This window comes from Myxine glutinosa, chromosome 6, assembly GCF_964187855.1.
Source record: "Myxine glutinosa chromosome 6, kmMyxGlut1.1, whole genome shotgun sequence".
Taxonomy (NCBI): Eukaryota; Metazoa; Chordata; class Myxini; order Myxiniformes; family Myxinidae; genus Myxine; species Myxine glutinosa.
Window position 1 is genome coordinate 145,912,619 of NC_136266.1, and position 23,714 is coordinate 145,936,332.

General features: G+C 46.7%; 1 protein-coding gene across 1 annotated transcript in view; it reads right to left on the reverse strand.

The window, feature by feature from the left end:
• MEGF6 (multiple EGF like domains 6) overlaps positions 1-23,714 on the reverse strand; it is a 520,079-nt gene that overhangs the window by 148,023 nt on the left and 348,342 nt on the right. The window contains exon 10 of the mRNA XM_078781084.1: positions 5,957-6,094. Within this exon, the coding sequence (XP_078637210.1) occupies positions 5,957-6,094 (138 nt within the window). The remainder of the gene's footprint in view (positions 1-5,956; positions 6,095-23,714) is intronic.

Here is a 23,714-nt window from a genome sequence, read left to right on the forward strand (position 1 = left end):
CCCTTCACTTTTTTCACATTTTGCTATGTTGCAGCCTCATGCTGAAATCGTTTAAATTCATTTTTTTCCCTCATCAATCTACACTCAATACCCCATAATGACAAAGAGAAAACAGGGTTTTAGAAAGTTTTGCAAATTTATTAAAAAGAAAAACCTGAAATATCACATTGACATAAGTATTCATACCCTTTGCTATGACACTTGAAATTTAGCTCAGGTGCCTCCCATTTCTCTTGATCATCTTTGAGATGTTTCTACACCTTGATTGGAGTCCACCTGTGGTAAATTCAATTGATTGGACATGATTTGGAAAGGCACACACCTGTCTATATAAGGTCTCACAGCTGACAATGCATATCAGATCAAAATCCAAGCCATGAGGTCGAAGGAACTGCCTGCAGAGCTCAGAGACAGGATTGTGTCGAGGCACAGATCTGGCGAAGCCTAAAAAAAAAAATCTCTGCTGCATTGAAGGTTCCCAAGAGCACAGTGGCCTTCATAATTCTTAAATGGAAGAAGTTTGGAACAACCAGGACTCTTCCTAGAGCTGGCCGCCCGGCCAAACTGAGCAATCGGGGGAGAAGGGCCTTGGTAGTAGAGGTGATTAAGAACCTGAAGGTCACTCTGGCTGAGCTCCAGAGATCCTGTGTGGAGATGGGAGAAACTTCCAGAAGGACAACCATCACTGCAACACTCCACCGATCTGGGCTTCATGGCAGAGTGGCCGTTTGACAAGGCAGAGAAACTCATCTTTCTCAAAACGAATCTGGGTTTTGTGGACTTTAAATATTGAAACTCTTAAACGTCACATTTTCCTGATAACACTTTTATAACACCGAGTCAACGATCGATCGATCAACTTCCTGTATAAACAATTGTTCGGAACGGAATCCCTGGAACGGAATTGTAACCTCGGACTCCGTGTACTGTATTTTGTATAAAACGTGCTTTGACCAGACAAGTATGAAATGCTTCATTTTATATCCGTCATTACCTTATCAAATGAGCACATGGTAGCATATCATGAGCTTAAAAATGACAGGATGCTGTGCCATTCGATGCCAAGAAGGAGGTATACAAGGTAAAATGCACCAATCGATTAGAGAGGGATTTAAAATGTATCGATTCACAGCCACTCAATAACGTCAATCCGTATATCGTTGGCGATTTAATTTCATGAGTGCACAATGCACTAGGACGTCATGCGCTCCCAGGGATGATGCAATCAGCACCCACATACTGCATACAAAATAATACGAGTAAAGCTACATTCAAAGTGCACCGCCCCCGTGCAGAATAATAAAAAATAATATGTCCTCCAGCGTGCGGCATTGCCGTTGCGCATTCGGCACATGGTGATGCCGCCATGCAACACATAGAGATGGTATTGGGAGGGAGATGTGCGCAATAATTGATTGATTAATTGAATAATTAAAATAAATATATAATAATCGGAAAATATTTTTTTTCATCAATTGGCCTCATCAATAAATTGGCTAAACACTAGTGTTTCATCTGAAGTGGCAATTTCTTGAAAATTAATTAAATAAGTCATTAATCAAAAAAAAAGAATTGATTAATCAATAAATAATAAATTGCTTTTTTTTTTTTCGGATACAAGATCGACGTTCGGGTAAGAGCGAACATCAATCACAAAAAAAAAAACGGACACACAAAACATACAATAAAGGGAGCGGGAGACAAGATGGGGAGAGAGAGGGAAGCATACAAGTACAACAGCAGAGAACAGGGACAACGGAAGATCTGTGGGAGGGAGAGTTCAATCAATAAATCAATAAATTAATCAATAAATCAAAAATATAGTTTATAGCCACATCACTTGGTCAGTGTCGTGTCCGAATATCAGCTTTTAAGCTCAAAAGGTGTCCGAGATATTGCCAAGATGAGAAAAAATTAATAATGAAAATAAATAAATAATGACGGTGAAATAATTAAATTATTAATCAATTGGCTAATAGAATACCGACACCACCACCGTTTCATCCGAATCTGCAGCGTCTGGAGATGGGATAGGAAAGGAGCAGTTGTACAATAATTGGGTTGCTGCTCCAGGCACTGTTATAGCCTTATTACCTGCAGACTTTCAAGAGATAGCAGCATGTACCCATGCAATACTGACACCAGATCAGTGATCATGAGTATAGTTACAGTGTGATAGTTACAGTGCACTGCTCCAGCCACCATTAATTTATTGTAATCATGATATACGTTCTGTGACATCGAGACAACTATAATGAAGGAGCTTTCTTTCTTTACAGACTATTGTAGAATTGTTGTACTGTCCATCTGAATTTTACATCCTCAAAGGACACTTCTCGAGATACATTCCTCATGTCATTCTTCGGAATGTAGTTATGGGTGTTTCAACAGTTCGTGTTGTGGACCCAGACAGGTCTCTGCTTTCTTTGATATGTTCTATTAACATCTGGATTTCTTTTCTGTTCACACTTGAATTTGTCATAAAAGATGCAGGGATGGACTTTGCATCTGCATTTTTGGCATTGTCATTCCTACATGCTTTTGTATTATTTTTAAAGCTACTTATACTTGTCTCTGGTTTCTGTACTTTCTTTGTTCTGTGAAAAGTCTAACCATGATATTGTTCATGTAATTTCCCATTATTGATTGCCTCATGTTTGGATGTTTATTAAATGCTGTATTGATAGTCCCAATTGTTTAAATTTCTAACATAAATTAGAGTATAGCATATATATTTTGTGAGGTCAATCTTTTGGGACTACCACTGGTAAGTAACATGTAACCCAGTGAGCTACCTGCCGCATGGTCGAGTTGTCAGCGACTAAACCAACACCCCTCATTGGCTTTGCCAGTGGGGAGGGTGACTTTGGGTATGCGGGTGTCTTCTGATACCTCAGGGAGATGGATGACCCTGCCTTGCATAACCCAGGTCACCTGTGGGCAAGATGTCGTACCTGTCAGCCCCCCTTACCAGGGTAACGGTCCGCAGCCATGCAGTTTAAATGGCAGATGGCTCTGCACATCAGGTGGATGACAGTCCAGTCGACTTCAACAGCACGGGCAGAAGAGGGTGAATTCCCCAACGGCCAGCAGAGAGACGGAGAGGAGTGGTGACCCCCCAGTGGAGTGGTGCAGTGGGTCTCCCCCCCCCCCCCCATCTACACCACAAACTTACCTGTGTGTACCAGCCATAGAAAGGCAATGCCATCATTGCCCGAGCAGACTCGATATCATCATGACACCCTGCCAGGACCAACAACAACACCTGGCAAAGGGCGGATGAGCTCCGGTAGGGAGCCAACAACCATCCAGTAAGGAGATGGTGTCTCCTAAAAAACACCCATCCGGTTTGAATCGGTTCAAGTCAAACTATAAAAATGCTATGTGCTGCTTTCTGGCTTGAAAAGGATAGTGCATGGACAATCCCCATCAGTTGGCATCCATGAGGAGAAGGAAATTCCTCCTGAGGGCTCCCACTCCTGTATCACCAGCGGTCAACCCGTGCTGTCACATTCTTCCATATGTACCCCAATTACTGCACCGTTATAGTACGTGCTGTCATCTACACGGGGCTGCGCCACCACAATTATGAGTTTACCTTCGTACAATTTTTGCCCTTTTTTTGTTTGTACAAGTATTATAGACATAGTAAACATATAGTGCAGGAATATCATTCCAGTGATCACTACATGCAGAGTCTACCAACTCTATGATGTGGCAAGCAGTTTGTGGCAAGAAGCAAAAAAGAAATTAACATTTTCTGAAGATTCTCCTCTTTTCTCATTTTTTTGTCCTCGAGTAAATAATGCACATTGGGACCAATTCACAAATATCTTCTTGTTTCTCACTTCAACTTAGGGTGAGATGGAGATTGCATCTTTTCCACTTAGGGTGGAAAAGTTTCTGTCAACCCTCGACTCTGATTCTGCAACTGGTCCTGACGGCATCAGCCCACGGGTCCTAAAATCATGTTCTTCCGCTCTTTCACTCCCTCTTTCTGTTCTCTTCACCCTCTCTTTTGCTCAAGGTCATCTGCCATCTGCTTGGAAATCAGCCAACATCACCGCTTTGCACAAAAAAGGTGCAAAAACAGATCCCAGCAACTACAGACCAATCAGCCTTCTCCCAATTATTAGCAAAGTCATGGAATCCATCATTGCTTCAGATATGAAATCTTTCCTCTTCTCCAATGGCTTGATCTCTGATCATCAATTTGGTTTCAGACCTGGTCACTCTACTCTGGACTTGCTGCTTCTGCTTTCTCAACAATGGATGGAGGTCCTCAACGCCAAACAGGAAATTAGAGCTGTCTCCCTTGACATTTCACATGCATTCGATACGGTCTGGCACCCTGCTCTGCTCACCAAACTCTCCTCCTTTGGTATCCATGGAAATCTCCACGCATGGCTGGCGGACTTCCTCTCTGGTCGTAGTCAACGTGTGGCCCTGAATGGGTTTCTCTCATCTCCTCTTCCTGTTCAGGCTGGAGTTCCCCAAGGTAGTGTTCTGGGCCCTGTGCTTTTTCTGGTCTTCATCAATGGTCTCTCTGACTCTCTTGAAAATCCTCTCTATCTCTTTGCTGACGACTCTACTCTCTGTCGCTCCATTCCTCATCCCTCAGATCGGCAGTCTGCAGCCTCCTCACTCTCTGCAGACCTGGACAACATCACAGACTGGGCAAACAAATGGAACATGTCTTTCAATCCTGATAAATCTCACACTCTTACGATGTCTCTCCGAAAAGACCGACTGGAAAACCCTCCCATCCACTTTCTGAATAATCCTCTCCAAGAAGTTCTGTCACTCAAGCTTTTGGGTCTCACTATTTGCCATGATCTTTCCTGGGAAAACCACATTTCAAATCTGGCCTCCAAAGCCAGTCGCCGACTGGGCATCCTCCGTCGTGCGAAGTCATTCCTTGGCACACCTGAGCTCCTCACCACATACAAGGCTTTCATCCGCAGCTCTATGGAATACTGCTCTCCCCTCTGGTCTGGTGCTCCTGCCTCACACCTAGCCCGTCTTCACGCTGTTGAAACCAAAGCATTCAGAATCATTGGAATCTCCCGCGATGAAGCTAACTCCAAGGGCCTTTCACTCACTCACCGCAGGCAGGTTGGTGGTCTTTCCGTCTTCTACCGACTCCTCTCTGGCCTTGCCCCCCCAGCCCTCTCTGGGCTCTGTCCCCCAAATATTCCTACAGGTCGCACAAGATCTGCCTGCAACCCTCTTATGGTTAAACTGCCAAAATCAAGACTTTCTGCTCACCTTCACTCCTTCATTCCTCTTTTCTCCCACCTCTGGAACAAACTCCCTCACTCTCTTCAATCCCACTCCACCCTCCAGGTCTTTAAAACAGCTGTTCACCACCATCTCTTATCCTCCCCCATCCAAAACCTTGATCTTTTCTACCCCCACTAATTTCGGTCCCCTTGTGTTTTATACCTCTCCCCCCCCCCTCCCCCCCCTCCCCTTCCCACGCCTCCTGCCCCCAAGCCCTCTCCCTCCCACACTTCTCCCTGCTCTCAAATGTTGTGGTTGTGTGCTTCCCCTTCTCTCCCCATCTTGTCTTCCGCTCCCTCTTTTTGTATATTTTGTTTGTCTGGTTGATTTGTTTGTGAAATAAATGTTAGCTCTTTCACGAGCCTCGATTCAGTATACAAAAAAAAACAAAAAAAAAACTAAGTTCATATCGACCTTCATTGGGTAAAATGCAGATGATTTGATTTTAAAAAATTTGCTGAGCTTCAATAAAGACAACCAAACTGGTACCATTACAATAATGCCTCTTAAGAACCCTAGCAAATGTTTCTAATCACTTTAGGTTGGACTTGAAAACCACCGAACAATGGATGGAGGTGACTTTGGCGAGGCTTTGCAATTTTTCTGGTCCATTCCTTTATACAGATTACAGACATTACCGATCCAGTGATGAAACGGGCAACAAAATCCATACCTTGACAGGCTTTGCCTCCATCATGCAAATGAAAACCAGGATGACAAGAGCAGCGAGGGCCTTGTCTTGTGTGCGTGCAACGGTGCTCACATCCACCATTATCAAATGCACAGCTGTCTACAATCTCGATATCGATGCCTATGAGGGAGAAGAAAGCAAAGAGTGTAGCAATTAGTGCAGAAAATACTGGATAGCTAAGTAAACAAAGGAAGTAAGGATAGCAAGAATGGAAAATATTTTGGATGGGTATGAGACGAGAAGAGCTGCAAATGGGCTGCTGCTTGAAGGACGTGAAGGATGAACAAAATTATACAGACTCAGGAAGACAATTAAATAAATGAAAGAAATAGAGGGAATAGAGATTAAGTTGAGCAAAAAATTTAAAATTAAGAATGTAGCAAGGAATAGGTTATTGGATGAACTAATCACTACCAGTTCCAGGCTCTGACCTGTGGATGTGCGATTTTCGCCGCTGCAAACTTCCTCAAAGATATGTCTTACCGAACGTATGTGTGTGTGTGTGTGTGTATATATTGTTGCGGATATGGGATTTGGCCTCCATCCATATCCGCTTGTAAATATTCCCCTATTTCCCCAATACTCCCCAACTATCCCCAATCCCCCATTCCCTAGTCCCATTGTCTGTAAACAACACTCTGTAGAACCGACCTTCCCCTTTTTCCCCCATTAAATGTCGTGCCCAGGTTCACCGCATCTCACGTAGACAACTATAGGACATCTTGCTAGTTATTCTTAGTCTATTAGTGTAGCAGCATAGCAAACCTGTTGTGCATTTTGTGATACAAGCACCAAATTTGGCACAAATGTACATTAATATGTTGCGAACATTTTCAGATATTGGGCCACTTGAAATTCCGTAATTTTTTTTTTCAAATTTTTTCAAATTTCGTAATTTCAAATTTTTCGGGTGACACCGTCACAATTTCGGTCTTCGAGGCCGGCCGATATAGTGGGGCGGCTTAGCCCAAATATTCAAAAGAATTGTGCATTTTGTGATACAAGCACCAAATTTGGCACAAATGTACATTAATATGTTGCGAACATTGTGTGGTCAGCAATGAAGACGAGAGTCTGAATTACATGTATGCAAAAGACCTTGTGAACCAGTGAAGCAAATACACGGGTAAGCATGAATTAAATCTAGGGCATGATATAATTTCCATGATGTTTACCTCTACACTCAATGGTGGAAGGAGGTAATGTTTTGATCCCAGCTTTCTGTATGTCTGTTTGTCTGTTAGTCCACAAAATTCCAGACAAAGCTTGTAGTAGTGGTAGTTGTAGTGGTAGTGGTGATAACAGAAATTGTTATATAGAACTGAACTTATATTATTATTATATGCAGAAAATAACTTCATTTCTATATGCCCTGCAGTGGACAGGTTAATTGGTTTATGCACTGAAGGGGTCACCCTGGTGTGCACTGCTGTGTTCTGCCTCACTGAGTTGTTCAGGTATGATGTACTCAGCACAAGCTTCCGGTCGGCCCGGAGGTGGGGGTGCGGGGCCTGTCACGGAACGTCAAAACAAACGGCCTGCCGGGGCCGCCCAAAAGTCGGGCGTGAGGGGCGCGTCCACTAATGGAACGCCTCTCGCTTCCCAGATCGAGGGCCACGTGGTCAGGAGAACCTCGTCCCTTCCGGTCACACTTTGCCTATCGGCCGGCCTCGAAGACCGAAATTGTGACGGTGTCACCCGAAAAATTTGAAATTACGAAATTTGAAAAAATTTGAAAAAAAAAATTACGGAATTTCAAGTGGCCCAATATCTGAAAATGTTCGCAACATATTAATGTACATTTGTGCCAAATTTGGTGCTTGTTTCACAAAATGCACAATTCTTTTGAATATTTGGGCTAAGCCGCCCCACTATATGTCAGTTAAGGACTCGTTTCCATTAATTCTGACTCTTCGTTGCACCAGAATGTGATTGTATGGCACCAGTAGTAAGTTTAGGACCTCCCAATACCTCCCTACAATCTCATCTCCGCATCCTCCCATCATCTCATGAAACAACAACAACAACAACAGCACGCGGGGAGTGCGCGTCCTCACTCCGGCTTGGTTAGCCGCCATTGACCATGCGCTCCGACGGGGTTACCACGAAGGGGCTCACTGTCAGCTCCTCGTCAAGGGCGGAGCCCGGTAACCCCCCCGCACCCAATAAGAAGCGGCGGACCGATTCCATCTGGGGCGGAGCTAACGAGCCGAGGGCGTGTCACTCCCCGCTGGATATACGCAGCCACTTACCGGAGGTGACGTCAGATGCGCCCCCAGCTTGAGGAGAAACAGACGCCACCTCCAGCGCGACGATACCTCCCCGAATATCTGGACCGGACCGTGTGGATCCTGTCCCTGAGCCAAGGTGCACCTTGAGCCATCGATTCTGCCCTTCCTTGCCATCAATCCCTGTGTGAGTCAGTCTTGTCCCGTTTATCTGTGGTCTGTCGGGGCTAATATAAGACCGTGTTTAAGTACCCACCTTCCTATGCTGTACCTCTTGTCCGTGTAATCTAAACGTTCTGCATACAAATATTATAACCTCCTCCGGAGGTCTTGAGAACTGTACCCCTGGTGTCGTGTCATTTAACCCAGCCGTTGTGTCCTTTCCTTCATTGATCTAGCATAGCGCGATTCGGCCAACGTTCGAGTGGAATCGGGTAAACTGTGCAGACGCGGTCATACCAAACCGCTCGGTAAACTAACATCCAAAACCGCGTCTGTAACATTTGGTGTCGGGAAGTGGGATTCGATCCGGAGCGCGTTTCATGCGCTCGAAATTATAACGGCGAAATTTGATTGTGTTTTACAAAAAAAAAAAAAAAAAAACCCGAATTTTGAAAGTCGCGCTATGGCAGACCAAGACGGCTGGGTTCCGGTAGAGGAGAGTGAGGCAGGGTCGATCCAGGACCAAAATGAGGGACATGAAGAGAGCGAAGCAGTGAGGGTAGCAGACGCACAAAATGGCGCCTCGCACATGGCCACGGCGACCGCGCCCGCGACCGTGGTAGCGCCGCTGGTGGATTCGAACCTTTTCCTCCTGCAAATGAGGGCCCTTATGGAACAAATGGGAGACCAAATTGTGGGAATGAGGGCTGATAGTGAGCGGTTGGGAAACCAAATGGGGGTAATGGGGAAGCGGATGGATGCTCAGGGTGAGCGATTGGAGGGCCAAATGGGGGTAATGAGGGACGAAGCGAGGGGTACCGGTGAGGGATTAGACAAGAAATTAGAGGGGTTAGACAATGGGATAGAAGGGCTGAAACATGGGTTAGGGAGTAGAATAGAGGGATTAGACAATAGATTAGGGGAAATACAGGAGGGGTTAACGGGGGTAGAAAACAGAATGGCCGCTCAAGAGAATCAAATGGAAGGGATGCAAAAGGGGTTAGAGGGGTTAGAAAACAGGATGGAAGGCAAATTGAGGGACATGAGGGACCAAGCGGAAAGGGAAGTTAAACAAATGGGGCAGCAGATAGAGGGGGTCAGAATGGGGGTAGAAACCAAACTGGATGCTCACAGGGAGGAAATGGAGCAGATGAGGGTGGCATCTGGGCAGGAGATGCAAGTGATGGGACAAGAGATCAGAAGAGGTGTGAGTGAGGAGGTCGGAGGAGTGTGCGAGGAGGTGAGGCACTGTAAGGAGCACATGGAGAAGGAGGTGAGAAAGGGGACTGTAAAGTTACAAGGGGGCATAGAGGACCTGACGCAGGAAGTAGAACAACTGACAGAGGGACAAAAAGAACTAACGGACCAGGTAAAGAAGAACACAGCGGTAATAGGAGGGTTAAAAGCGACACAAAATGACCTAAAAAATGACTTGGTAGTGACGAAGAGGGAATGTCAGATGGTACGTGAGGGACTGACAACGAGGTTGGACGAGGTGATAGAGGTAATGGAGACGAAGGACCGGCAGGTGAGGACGCACATGGAAACGGTCAAGGTAGCCTTGGAGGACGAGCTTGAGGAGACGTACCGGGAAATAAAAGAGGTGAAGCAGAAATTAGAAGAAGTGGAAGAAGGGGTGAGCGAAATTAAGAAGCGACGGAGAGGGGATAAGAAAGAGATAAAAGAGGAGATAAAAGAATTGGTCCAAAGTCTGTGTTTGGATCGTGATGATGTGCTCATTAACCGGATGAGGGATTCGCAGGTGATGGAGGAGAAGCGAAGAGAAAGAGGACCCGGTGTAAGTGGTGACCAATATGGTCGTGCGTATGATGCGCCAGGTGATTTGATAAGCTTGGGGGTCGAGATAGACCCGGGTGTTCGTGAGAGGCCGTTGGTGAAGTGTGCGACAGGTCTGGTGTGCGAAAAAGGAGGTGTGCGAGAAAGTCCGACTCTGGGGTGTGTGAGGAAAAAGTGCGTGCCAAGGAGTGAGGGTGCTGGCGAGAGTGAGTCGGTCGTAGCGCGTGTGCGAGGGAGCACATGGAAGCGCGGTGTGGTAAGTGTTACAGAGGGTGTGACGGGAGAGTGTGCGCAAAAGTGTGCGCGAGGAAGGTGTGTGACGGACAGGTGCATGGGGAAAGAGTGCGCTGTCAAAGGCAAGGAAGAATGCATGCCTGTGGTGAGTGTTACAGAGGGTGTGACGGGAGAGTGTGCGCAAGAGTGTGCGCGAGAAAGGTGTGTAACGGACAGGTGCATGAGGAAAGAGTGCGCTGTCGGGAGTAAGGGTGAGTGCGTTGTCAAGAGTGGTAGTGAGAGTGACAAGGAGCGTGAGTTGGTTGTGACAGGTGAGCGAGGATGTACACCTGGAATGGAAGGATGCACACCTGGAATGGTAGAGCGTGAGTGGGAATGCACGCTGGAATTGGTAGTGAGGCACGTGGTTGGGTGTGCGAGTGAAAGCACACCTGTGATTGTCACAGAGGAGGTGACCGAGGAGGGGGCGCGAAGAGGTGTGTTGGTGAGGTGTGCGAGCGACGAATGTGTGCCAAGGTGTTCGGTGGTCAGGTGTGTGACCAAGTCTGTGAGTGGAATGAGAGTACCTGGGTGTGTAAGGAAAGGTACGAGGAGCATGGAAACGGCTGGATGTGTGAGCAAGGAACGGGCTGCGGGGTGTAAGCATGCAGGTGAAGCATCGACGTTAAACGGAGCAGCGGTTAGGTCGACTTTTAGCCGAATCGGGCCCTCGGTGCGTGCCGGGCCTCGCTTTGAACGGCCGCGTCCGTGCTCCACTAGGCGGAGCGGGCAGCCCGACCGGAAGGGTCGTCATGGCGACCACTTTTTGTTGAGGCATTCCGGCAGGTCGAGATCGGGACATTGGATTGCTCCACGCCGAGGTGGTGCGTGGGATCTCGGGCCGGGTAAGCCCCCGTCCCTGCACCGAGTGCCGGACGTATCCAGCCGCTGGCACCAAACAACCCGCATTCATGGCTTGGCTGTACGAAGCCGAACTTTAGAAGTAAATTGGCGCACCGAGAGGCATTAGTGAGTAGACTGTGTGATGAGGATAGTGTTTTGGCCCCAAAATTAGTGAAAAACAAAATTTGATGATTGGCAAAGGATTGGCAGTAATGATTGGCAGATGATGGGCAGTGATTGGCAAATTTTTGATTTGTTGAAATTTGATGTGCAAAATTGGTAGTGGGAGATGCCCGATGTGGTGGGATGGCAACTCTGTCATCCCTCACAAAGTGGGGGCAAATGCGCAATAGCTTATGGGGTGTATGGCAGTGAAAACTAGCCCGGGTGGGTTAGGATATTGATAGGGATCTAGCGAAGATGACATTATGTAACGTTAAGTTTAGTTAGTGACTGATACCTGTAGTGGGGACGCAGGTAGATTAGTGTGGATGATAATGACGTGGGAGCGCAATAGTTTAAAGGGACGACTGGGAAGCGCAAGTTTCAGAGGGGAGTAGTTAGATGAGATGATGCCGTGTGGTTGAGAATTGAACAGGTGTGATTGCACAGGTGTGCAACTGGACAGGTGTGTGGAGCAGTGTGTGAGTAGTGAGTGTTGTGGATCAGCGCGAATGCGCTTGGGGAGAGAAGGGTGCAGGTGGCACCAGGTGTGAGAGCACAGGTGTGCAAGTACAGGTGTGTGGAATATATGGAGCAGAGAATGAGTGGTGTGGAGAGAGTTGGAGTAAGTGGTACGGAGTGGTGTGCATGGTGCGAAGGTGTGAATGGGGGAAGAGTGGACCCCCATCACGGATACCCGGGGCGGGTAGTGTAAGTGTTAGGTAGAGGGTATAGGTAAATTGTGGTTGGATATTGGCATTTGTGGTGCGGATGGGTGCATTAGTGTTGTGGAAATGGCTGGGCGTGTAGCCTGTTAGTGTGTGTAGTTGGTTGGGCACTCCACCACTGTGAGGATGTCGGCCAGGTGAGGCCGCAGGTGGGCTCTGGGAGCCGTTAGTGTCAGTGGGGCCCGAGGATCCGGAGGACGGACCCGGGTAGCCCAGTGCCAGAGAGGGCACCGAGTGGGGAGAGCGCCAGGGGGCCTTCCCCAGGTAGTTAGGTTAGGGTAAGGAGCAGGTAAGCTCGGAGGCAACTGCAGTGGTGGAGGTGTGCAGGTGGGTAGACCTGCTGGGAGAGCTACACGTCGCAGCCCAGAAATTGTGCGAGGGCACCGGGAGATGAATCGGGGGAGTGAGACCCCAAATTGAAAAGCACCACAGTTTGGTCAATGGGAATTGGTTTTTAGAACCCATAGTGTAAGTTGGCCAATGGATTGGCAGGGAAAGACCCCGGGTAATGTAAAGTTGTTAAAGTCATTTAGGAAATAGTTAGGATTGATGAACCTGTCGCACCATACGCAGCCACTTACCTGCGGTGATGATGATGACTCCACACCTGTGTTTTCTTTGTTCTGTTGCAGGAAATGAGAATTGATGTGAGGATTTGTGAGACGCATCACGACGTGGATGAGACATTGGGGTGATTCCATCTCTCCCTCCTTAGGAGGGACTGATGATGAATTGGTGATGGCAAATTTTGATGTTGAGTTGGAGATGGCAAATTGTGATGAGAGTTGGAAATGGCAAATTTGATTGGTTAGGAGGGAGAGAAGACGAATTTGGTTTATGGGAGGAACGGGGAAGACAGTAGGGACGTTTGTTGATTTGTAAAGTAGATGTTTATGGGTAGTGTTGTGTTTTGTGGATACAGTAAGGGGTAAGGGAGGGGCCATGTAGGTTACCTGGTGGGGGGGGGGGGGCGTACGATAGGAACGTACCTGTCTCACCTGGTTCCCATGTGCCCCCAGTGTGCATCATCTTATATTGCGTGCACTTTTGCTCCCTTACCACCTTACTCACTTGTCTGCTTCTTTTGTCTCCCACCTCCGAGGATCTGGCTTTGGGGCAGAGAGAGAGGAGAGAGAGGTGCTGGCTCCGCAGTTGTGGGCCTGCACTTTCGCTGCTTGCTGCCGGGATCGATACACCCTATGGACCGCAATTTTTGTGGCCGCCCACCATGGACCGCAGTCTTTTGCGGGCAAGCACCACCCGTTGATGGACCTATGGGTCAACGTGGCACCTATGCCATACAGGTGAACCACTAATAGTTGGCCCCCTGACGGCCACAATTTAGAAATGGACGCGGTTGGCGCCTTTCTTTATTTCTAAGGAAGCCAGAACACCAAGTGGGCTCCAAGGCAAGACCAGCGGCAGAACATCGGCCGGCTGCGACACCACCGGTGACTATAAACACTTTATTGGTGCACCGGATGGTGCTGACTGTACATGATGGGGTGGTGCTTTTGGTGCTTGGAAGGGGTGCTCTGCACATTATTAAAGGCCGTAGGGCCACAGAGCACTCGTGGGTTGGTGTATCGATGCTGGCATGCGTGCTCTCTCTATGCATAACATCTGCATGTGTTCCTCCAAAAACAGGTCCTGGATCGTAGTGTAAATATCAGTGTAGTCTTGTGTAAATAATGCTCCCTACCGGCTGTATGTTTAGTTTGAGGATTCTTTCCGCGATTCGGTTATCCTGTGGGTGTGTTTCTGTGAGGAGAAGGGTGCAACGTCGCAGGGGGACATATTTACTCATTTGTGAACATCTGTAAAACTGTCGCACTCAGGGTAGAGTTAATAGTAGAGGGAACTACATCTGAGTGCCACACTAACATAGGTAAAGATTTATCGGGTCGGGACGCCCCGAGGTAGAGAAGGGTGCAATGTTACGGATATGGGATTTGGCCTCCATCCATATCCGCTTGTAAATATTCCCCTATTTCCCCAATACTCCCCAACTATCCCCAATCCCCCATTCCCTAGTCCCATTGTCTGTAAACAACACTCTGTAGAACCGACCTTCCCCTTTTTCCCCCATTAAATGTCGTGCCCAGGTTCACCGCATCTCACGTAGACAACTGTAGGACATCTTGCTAGTTATTCTTAGTCTATGTCAGTTAAGGACTCGTTTCCATTCATTCTGACTCTTCGTTGCACCAGAATGTGATTGTATGGCACCAGTAGTAAGTTTAGGACCTCCCAATACCTCCCCACAATCTCATCTCCGCATCCTCCCATCATCTCATGAAACAACAACAACAACAACAGTGCGCGGGGAGTGCGCGTCCTCACTCCGGCTTGGTTAGCCGCCATTGACCATGCGCTCCGACGGGGTTACCACGAAGGGGCTCACTGTCAGCTCCTCGTCAAGGGCGGAGCCCGGTAACCCCCCCGCACCCAATAAGAAGCGGCGGACCGATTCCATCTGGGGCGGAGCTAACGAGCCGAGGGCGTGTCACTCCCCGCTGGATATACGCAGCCACTTACCGGAGGTGACGTCAGATGCGCCCCCAGCTTGAGGAGAAACAGACGCCACCTCCAGCGCGACGATACCTCCCCGAATATCTGGACCGGACCGTGTGGATCCTGTCCCTGAGCCATGGTGCACCTTGAGCCATCGATTCTGCCCTTCCTTGCCATCAATCCCTGTGTGAGTCAGTCTTGTCCCGTTTATCTGTGGTCTGTCGGGGCTAATATAAGACCGTGTTTAAGTACCCACCTTCCTATGCTGTACCTCTTGTCCGTGTAATCTAAACGTTCTGCATACAAATATTATAACCTCCTCCGGAGGTCTTGAGAACTGTACCCCTGGTGTCGTGTCATTTAACCCAGCCGTTGTGTCCTTTCCTTCATTGATCTAGCATAGCGCAATTCGGCCAACGTTCGAGTGGAATCGGGTAAACTGTGCAGACGCGGTCATACCAAACCGCTCGGTAAACTAACATCCAAAACCACGTCTGTAACAATATATATATATATCGGTAAAGTCTGTATAAAGGAATGGACCGACAACTCGACCATGCGACTATCAATACAGCATTTACAGCATGTAAATGACGTCATATATATATGTATATATATGTATATATATATATATATATATATATATATATATATATATATATATATATATATATATATATATATGTATATATATATATATATATGTATATGTACACATAAATATATATATATATATATATACATAAATATATACATAAATATATACAGTCACGTGAAAAAGTAAGTGCACCCCATGTAAAGTTTTGACTTTTTCAACATATTTCAACATACAGCTATTTGATCTTCATTTCAACAATATTGATAGATAAAGGTGATATAATATAACAAATATCATGAAACATTTACATTTTGTAGTCCATTGAATTATTTAAATAAACATAAATGCAAATTTCACATGTGGAAAAAGTAAGTACACCCCGACATTTATCACTACTTCAAAGACCTAAAATTAGATTCAGGTGCACCAGCTCAGGTGCAAATGTTTAGAACATCGTTAGAGAGGATCTTGGAGGAACCTGTCTTATTTAAACCTCAGACATTTTTTTTTTTTTTTTGTATACTTAATCGAGGCTCGTGAAAGAGCTGACATTTATTTCACAAACAAATCAACCAGACAAACAAAATATATAAAAAGAGGGAGTGGAAGATAAGAGAAGGGGAAGCACACAAACACTTGAGGGCACACAACATTTAAGAGCAGGGAGATGTGATGGAGGGAGAGGGCTTGGGGGGGAGGGGGGTAGCAGAAGTATCAAACACAAGGACACCAAGGACTTCCAGGACAGAAGTTGGGTATTTCAAAAAAGTGGAATTGGGGTGAAATTAGCGGGGATAGAAAAGATCAATGTTTTGGATGGGGAAGATAAGAGATGGTGGTGAACAGCTGTTTTAAAGACCTGGAGGGTGGAGTGGGATTGAAGAGAGTGAGGGAGTTTGTTCCAGAGGTGGGAGAAAAGAGGAATGAAGGAGTGAAGGTGAGCAGAGAGTCTTGATTTTGGCAGTTTAACCATAAGAGGGTTGCAGGCAGATCTTGTGCGACCTGTAGGAATATTTGCTGGACAGAGCCCAGAGAGAGCTGGGGGGGGGGGGGGGGCAAGGCCAGAGAGGAGTCGGTAGAAGACGGAAAGACCACCAACCTGCCTGCGGTGAGTGAGTGAGAGGCCCTTGGAGTTAGCTTCATCGCGGGAGATTCCAATGATTCTGAATGCTTTGGTTTCAACAGCGTGAAGATGAGCTAGGTGTGAGGCAGGTGCACCAGCCCAGAGGGGAGAGCAGTATTCCATTGACCTGCGGATGAAAGCCTTGTATGTGGTGAGGAGCTCAGGTGTGCCAAGGAAGGACTTCGCACGACGGAGGATGCCCAGTAGGCGACTGGCTTTGGAGGCCAGATTTGAAATGTGGTTTTCTCAGGAAAGATCATGGCAGATAGTGAGACCCAAAAGCTTGAGTGACAGAACTTCTTGGAGAGGATTATTCAGAAAGTGGATGGGAGGGTTGTCCAGTCGGTCTTTTCAGAGAGACATCGTAAGAGTGTGAGATTTGTCAGGATTGAAAGACATGTTCCACTTGTATGCCCAGTCTGTGATTTTGTCCAGGTCTGCAGAGAGTGAGGAGGCTGCAGACTGCCAATCTGAGGGATGAAGAATGGAGTGACAGAGAGTAGAGTCATCAGCAAAGAGATAGAGAGGATTTTCAAGAGAGTCAGAGAGATCATTGATGAAGACCAGAAAAAGCACAGGGCCCAGAACACTGCCTTGGGGAACTCCAGCCTGAACAGGAAGAGGTCATGAGAGAAACCCATTCAGGGCCACATGTTGACTACGACTAGAGAGGAAGTCCGCCAGCCATGCGTGGAGATTTCCATGGATACCAAAAGAGGAGAGTTTGGTGAGCAGAGCGGGGTGCCAGACCGTATCGAAGGCACGTGATATGTCAAGGGAAACAGCTCTAATTTCCTGTTTGGCATTGAGGACCTCCATCCATTGTTGAGAAAGCAGAAGCAGCATGTCCAGAGTAGAGTGACCATGTCTGAAACCAAATTGATGATCAGAGATCAAGCCATTGGAGAAAAGGAAAGATTTCATATCTGAAGCAATGATGGATTCCATGACTTTGCTGATAATTGGGAGAAGGCTGATTGGTCTGTCGTTGCTAGGATCTGTTTTTGCACCTTTTTTGTGCAAAGCGGTGATGTTGGCAGATTTCCAAGCAGATGGCAGATGACCTTGAGCAAAAGAGAGGGTGAAGAGAACAGAGAGAGGGAGTGAAAGAGCGGAAGAACCGGATTTTAGGATCCGTGGGCTGATGCCGTCAGGTCCAGTTGCAGAGTCGAGGGCTTACAGAAATTTTTCCACCTTGTCAGGAGGAAAGGACACAGAGTCCAGGAGCAGCTGGGTACGACTGGGTATGGTGGGTACAGAGAGGGATGGGTTTGGGACACAAGATTTAGAGGCAAACACAGAGTTGAGGCATTCAGCTTTTTCACATGCGGAATCAGCCGTGTGGCCATTTGAGGTGAGGGAGGGGATGGAGGTGGAACAAACACCAGAAACAGATTTGACCAGACGCCACCAGGATTTGGAAGAGGGAGACAGATAAGAGAGTTCGGTCCTGAGAACGGAGAGATATTGTTTCCTGGCTCTCCTGAGGGTGGACACACACTTGTTTCGGGCTTTGTGAAAGGAAATGAGATTTCCTTCCGTTGGATTTGCTTTCAAGGAGATGAAAGCAAGTTGTTTCTGGGCAATAGCCTCACCACAAGATTCCGTGTACCATGGATGGGAGGAAGGGTATGACAACTGAAGACGAGATGGGATAAATCTGTGCATGAGAGAGAGCAATTTACTTTGGAACAATTCCCAGGATAAAATTTAGTTTGGTTTGCTCTTTGTTGTTGAAGTGTGCGGCATCACCATGCCTAGATCAAAAGAGCTCTCTGAGGCCTTCAGAAAGAAGGTTATAGATGCCTACGAGTCTGGGAAGGGATTTAAAAAGATGTCCAAACAATTTGAAATCAATCATTCGACTGTCCGGAAGATCATCTACAAGTGGAGGAGATTCCAAACAACTGCCAACTTGTACAGGCCAGGCCGCCCCAGCAAGTTCAGCCTGAGAGCAGATCGCAAGATGCTGAAAGAAGTCTCTAAGAACCCCAGAATGTCATCACGGGACCGACAGGTAACTCTTGCCACTGTTGATGTCAAAGTGCACGGGTCTACCATTAGAAAGAGGCTGCACAAATTTGATCTACATGGGAGGTGTGCCAGGAGGAAACCTTTGCTGTCCAGAAAGAACATCAGGGCAAGACTAAAGTTTGCCAATGAACACCTCGGCAAAGACCAGCACTTCTGGAACAATGTGCTCTGGACAGAAGAGTCAAATGTATAGCGATTTTGACCACAGTACCAGAAGACTTGTTTCGCGAAAACCAAAGACAGCATTTGACAACAAGAACCTGATACCAACTGCAAAGCATGGTGGTGGAAATATTATGGTTTGGGGCCGCTTTGTTGCATCAGGGCCTGGGCAGCTCACCACCATGGAATCCACTATTAATTCTTCATTGTACCAGAGGGTGCTTGAGGATAATGTGAGGCCATCTTTCGGAAAGTTGAAGGTCAACCGAAGGTGGACCTTGCAACATGACAATGACCCTAAACATACCAGTAAATCCACAAGGAATGGCTGAAAAGAAAGAAATGGAGGGTTCTGGAATGGCCAAGTCAAAGCCCGGATCTAAATTCCATCGAGATGTTGTGGGGGGATTTGAAACGAGCAGTGCATGCAAGAAACCCCTCAAACATCGCACAGCTGAAAGAATTCTGCATGGAGGAGTGGGCAAAAATTTCTCCCAGTCGATGTCAGAGACTGGTAGACAGTTATAAGAAACGCCTACTTCAGGTTGTTTCTGCCAAAGGGGGCAATACCACCTATTAGAGCCAAGGGTGTACTTACCTTTTCCACATGTGAAATTTGCATTTATGTTTATTTAAATAATACAATGGACTACAAAATGTAAATGTTTCATGACATTTGTTATATTATATCACCTTTATCTATCAATATTGTTGAAATGAAGATCAAATAGCTGTATGTTGAAATATGTTGAAAAAGTCAAAACTATACATGGGGTGTACTTACTTTTCCACGTGACTGTATATATATATATAAACATATATATTGCGAGATATCGTGAGATCTTGTGGGCGACATCAGGGATTTTCGAAGCTGTTACACGTTCTCCACGTTTTCGAAGTTAAGTCATTGTTCACAATTGTATTTTGTCGAAACTGTATTTATCTTTCGGTGTGTGAACCTATAGTGTGTCCCTAGGAAGATTCTCGGTGTTAATCTTTCATAAATTAATCGTTTCTGTTCGTCCAGCATGTGCGGCCTTGTAGCCTCAGGCTTCCCTGGTCTCCCGTCGAAGTTTGTTCACTTAAGTTTCTTCCTTCGCTGTTTTTGTTTGGTTCTTAGATTTTTCCCTTCTCCCCCGAACATCTACTCTTTGTCTAACATTTAAACCACCCCCCCCCCCAAAAAACAAAAAACAACAACATTTATTTCCCTTTCTCCACGTGTCTCATCGTGTGCTTCTCATCGTGTGTGCTTTTGTCTCATCGTGTGCTTCTGTCCACGTGCGCTGTGTTGCCCCGCCCCCATTATCTCCTTGCCTTCCACCTTTTGCTCTGTTCAAGTGACTCGTGGTTGTCCCTCTAGGCCCTCTCCCCGTTGGTATTTTTGTGAATATAACATTGTTCTTCACGGTTCTGTTTAAATATGTTTAAACTTTCCCTGCAGTGTTTTATTCAGTGGTATATTACAACACGCTGTTTTTCTTCCTATTTAAAAGGCTCCTTTCAATTTCCTCTTCAACTCATTCCACTTCAAAAAAAAATTCAATCCCTTATAATTCTTTCTCACGACATGCTCTAAATTCTCATTCATTACACCCCTCTTCCATCGTTCTTAAATGGATCGCTAACTTGAAAATCACATTAAACCCAATTTGGTATAAATGTTCGTCTTTCATTAATCATCCACTTTCTAAACTCCCCCCTTGCCCCTCCCCTCCAAATCTCCCCCCTTGCCCCTCACCTCCTAAACTCCCCCCTTGCCTCTCCCCTCCTAAACTCCCCCTTCACCCCCTCCCCTCCTAAACTCCTTCACCCCCTCCCCTCATAAACTCCCCCCTAGCCCCTCCCCTCCCAAATCTCCCCCATTTCCCCTCCCCTCCTAAACTCCCCCCTTGCCCCTCACCTCCTAAACTCCCCCCTCCCCTTCAAAACTCGCCCCCAACCCCTTCCCTTCAAATCTCGCCCCCCCTTCCATCCTCCTCCAATTCTCCCCCCTCCCCCATCCTCCTCAAAGCTGCCTCCTCCCCACTTCGTCTCCCTTCTATCTCATACCTCCACCTCCCCCAACCTTCTACTTTCCTCTGCCTTCATCCTCCTCATCCTTCCATTTCTTGTAACTCTTCTGTAATCTCTGACACACTATCAACTGCTCTCCGTACCTCCCCCTGTCATCCTTCATCTGACCCTACCCCTCCCCTCCCCTGTCCTACACCCGATGCTCCTCCTCTCTCCTCATTAACGGTATGGACCTCAAACATCCGAGGCCTTCGCTCAAACCTGATTGATCTCTCCATTCAGGTTGCTTCTGACAATCCAGACTTGATCTGTTTAACAGAAACTTTCCTCCTTCAAGATGTCTCTGATTCCTTAATATCTCTTCCTGGTTACTCCCTCCTCCGCTATGATAGACCTGAGCCTCGTCCTGGTGGTGGGGTGGCTATCTTTATCAAAAACTCTCTTCCTCACTCTCCTTGCACTGCCCTCTCTCCACCCCACCCCCAGGAGTACAGGCAGAACCCGGGTTACGAACGAGTTCCCTTTTTAAGTTTGTCTGCAAGTCGAATTTGTATGTAAGTCGGAACAATTACGTACGGTTCACATCTAGCGCCAATTAGTCAAATGTTTGTCTTAGTATATAGTATATATTTTCCCTGAAACATCTATAGGTATAAAAACATTAAAGAAACATTTCTTAAACTGTTTAGATAGAAAAGAAAAGATAATGATTAAAGGTTACTTTAAAAGATAAAGACTTTAAAAGATAAAGGTTACTTTAAAATAAAAAGATAAAGGTTACTTTAAAGATTAAAGGTTAGATAATGATTAAAGATTAAAGGAAGGCTTACTCTCGTTCCAATTGATGTCTTGCAAACCTTGAAACGATCATACCTTGATATATCTCTCCGAGATGATGGGCCTGGTGTTGGAGAGGATGGACATGGTATTGGAGAGGATGGACCTGGTGCTGGTCAATTTTCTTAAAGTAAACATCAAGGGTGGCTTGAACAGAGCTTTTCTCATATTTCTAGTCTACCGCTCCCCTTATTATATACTTTGTGTGTCTGGTTGATTTTTTTTTTCTGTGTGATAAATGTTAGCTCTTTCACGAGCCTCGATTCTGTATACAACCAAAAAACAAAAACAAAAAAAAACGGAGGTCGGTCCGTAAGTACGGGCCTTCGTAAGTCGGGTGTTCGTAACCTGTGGACTGCCTGTACCTATGGCTACGGCTTCCTCTCCGCTCCCACCTTTTGTTCAGATGTGTTCTGAACCGTCCTCCAAACAGTGATGACTCCATTTACATTTCGCTGTCTGACAACATGGACCAACTTCCATCAACTCATCCAAACTCTCTCTTCCTCATATGTGGCAACTTCAACTGTCATCATGCCAGCTGGCTGGGTGTGGGTTCCTCTCTCACCAGCCATGGCACCTCAGCAAAGGACTTCTGCGACTCATTGGGACTGACACAATCTGTCAATTTCCTGACCCGGATCTCAGTCAATGGAGAATCTTCTCTTTTAGACTTGGTTATGACAAACTTCCCTGCAAATGTCTGCTGCTCTTCTTCTGCTCCAATCGGTTCTTCTGATCATGTGCTTGTTAAAGTAGACATCTCTTTGGCCATTCTCAGAGAGCCTCTTCAGCGCCGACGAGTCTGGCATTTCACTCAGGCTGACTGGCACGGTCTGCAAGCAGCCATCAATCATCTGGACTGGTCTCCCATCTCTACTGCCTCTGACATTAATTCTTCCTGGCAATTCTTCCAAAGCAAACTGCTCTCTCTCATGCACAGATTTATCCCATCTCGTCTTCAGTTGTCTTACCCTACCTTCCATCCATGGTACACTGAATCTTGTGGTGAGGCAGTTGCCCTGAAACAACTTGCCTTTGCCTCTTGGAAGGCAAATCCAACTGAAGGCAATCTCAGTTCCTTCCACCAAGCTCGGAACAAGTGTGTGTCTACCCTCAGGAGTGCCAGGAAGCACTATCTCTCCACACTCAAGAATGAACTCTCAAACCTGTCTAATTCCTCCAAATCCTGGTGGCGTCTGGTCAAACCCGTTTCTGGTGTCTGTTCCCCTTCCATCCCCTCCCTTACCTCAAGTGGCGACACAGTTGACACCGCACGTGACAAAGCCGAATGCCTCAACTCTGTGTTTGCCTTAAAATCTTGTGTCCCAAACCCATCTCTCTCTGTTCCCACCTTACCCAGTCGAACCAAACTGCTCCTGGACTCTGTGTCCTTCTCTCCTGACAAGGTGGAGAAGCTTTTGTCAAACCTCAACTCTGATTCTGCAACTGGACCAGACGGCATCAGCCCACGGGTCCTAAAATCCTGCTCTGCCGCTCTATCTCACCCTCTCTCTGTTCTTTTCACCCTCTCTTTTGCTCAAGGTCATCTGCCAGCATCCTGGAAATCAGCAAACATAACCGCTTTACACAAAAAGGTGCAAAAACAGATCCTTGCAACTACAGACCAATCAGCCTGCTTCCAATTATCAGCAAAGTCATGGAATCCATCATTGCTTCGGATATCAAATCCTTCCTCTTCTCCAATGGCTTGATCTCCGATCATCAATTTGGATTCCGACTAGGTCATTCTACTCTGGACATGTTGCTTCTGCTGTCTCAACAATGGATGGAGGTCCTCAATGCCAAACAGGAAATCAGAGCTGTCTCCCTTGACATATTACGTGCCTTCAATACGGTCTGGCACCCAGCTCTGCTCACCAAACTATCCTCCTATGGTATCCATGGAAATCTCCTCGCATGGCTTGCGGACTTCCTCTCTAGTCGTAGTCAACGTGTGGCCCTGAATGGATTTCTCTCATCTCCCCGTCCTGTTCTGGCTGGAGTTCCCCAAGGTAGTGTTCTGGGCCCTATGCTATTTCTGGTCTTCATCAATGATCTCTCCGACTCTCGGAAAAATCCTCTCTATCTCTTTGCTGATAACTCCACTCTCTGCCGCTCCATTCCTCATGCCTCAGATCGGCTGTCTGCAGCCTCCTCACTCTCTGCAGACCTGGACAAAATCACAGACTGGTCAAACAAGTGGAACATGTCTTTCAATCCTGACAAATCTCACACTCTTACTATGTCTCTCCGAAAAGAC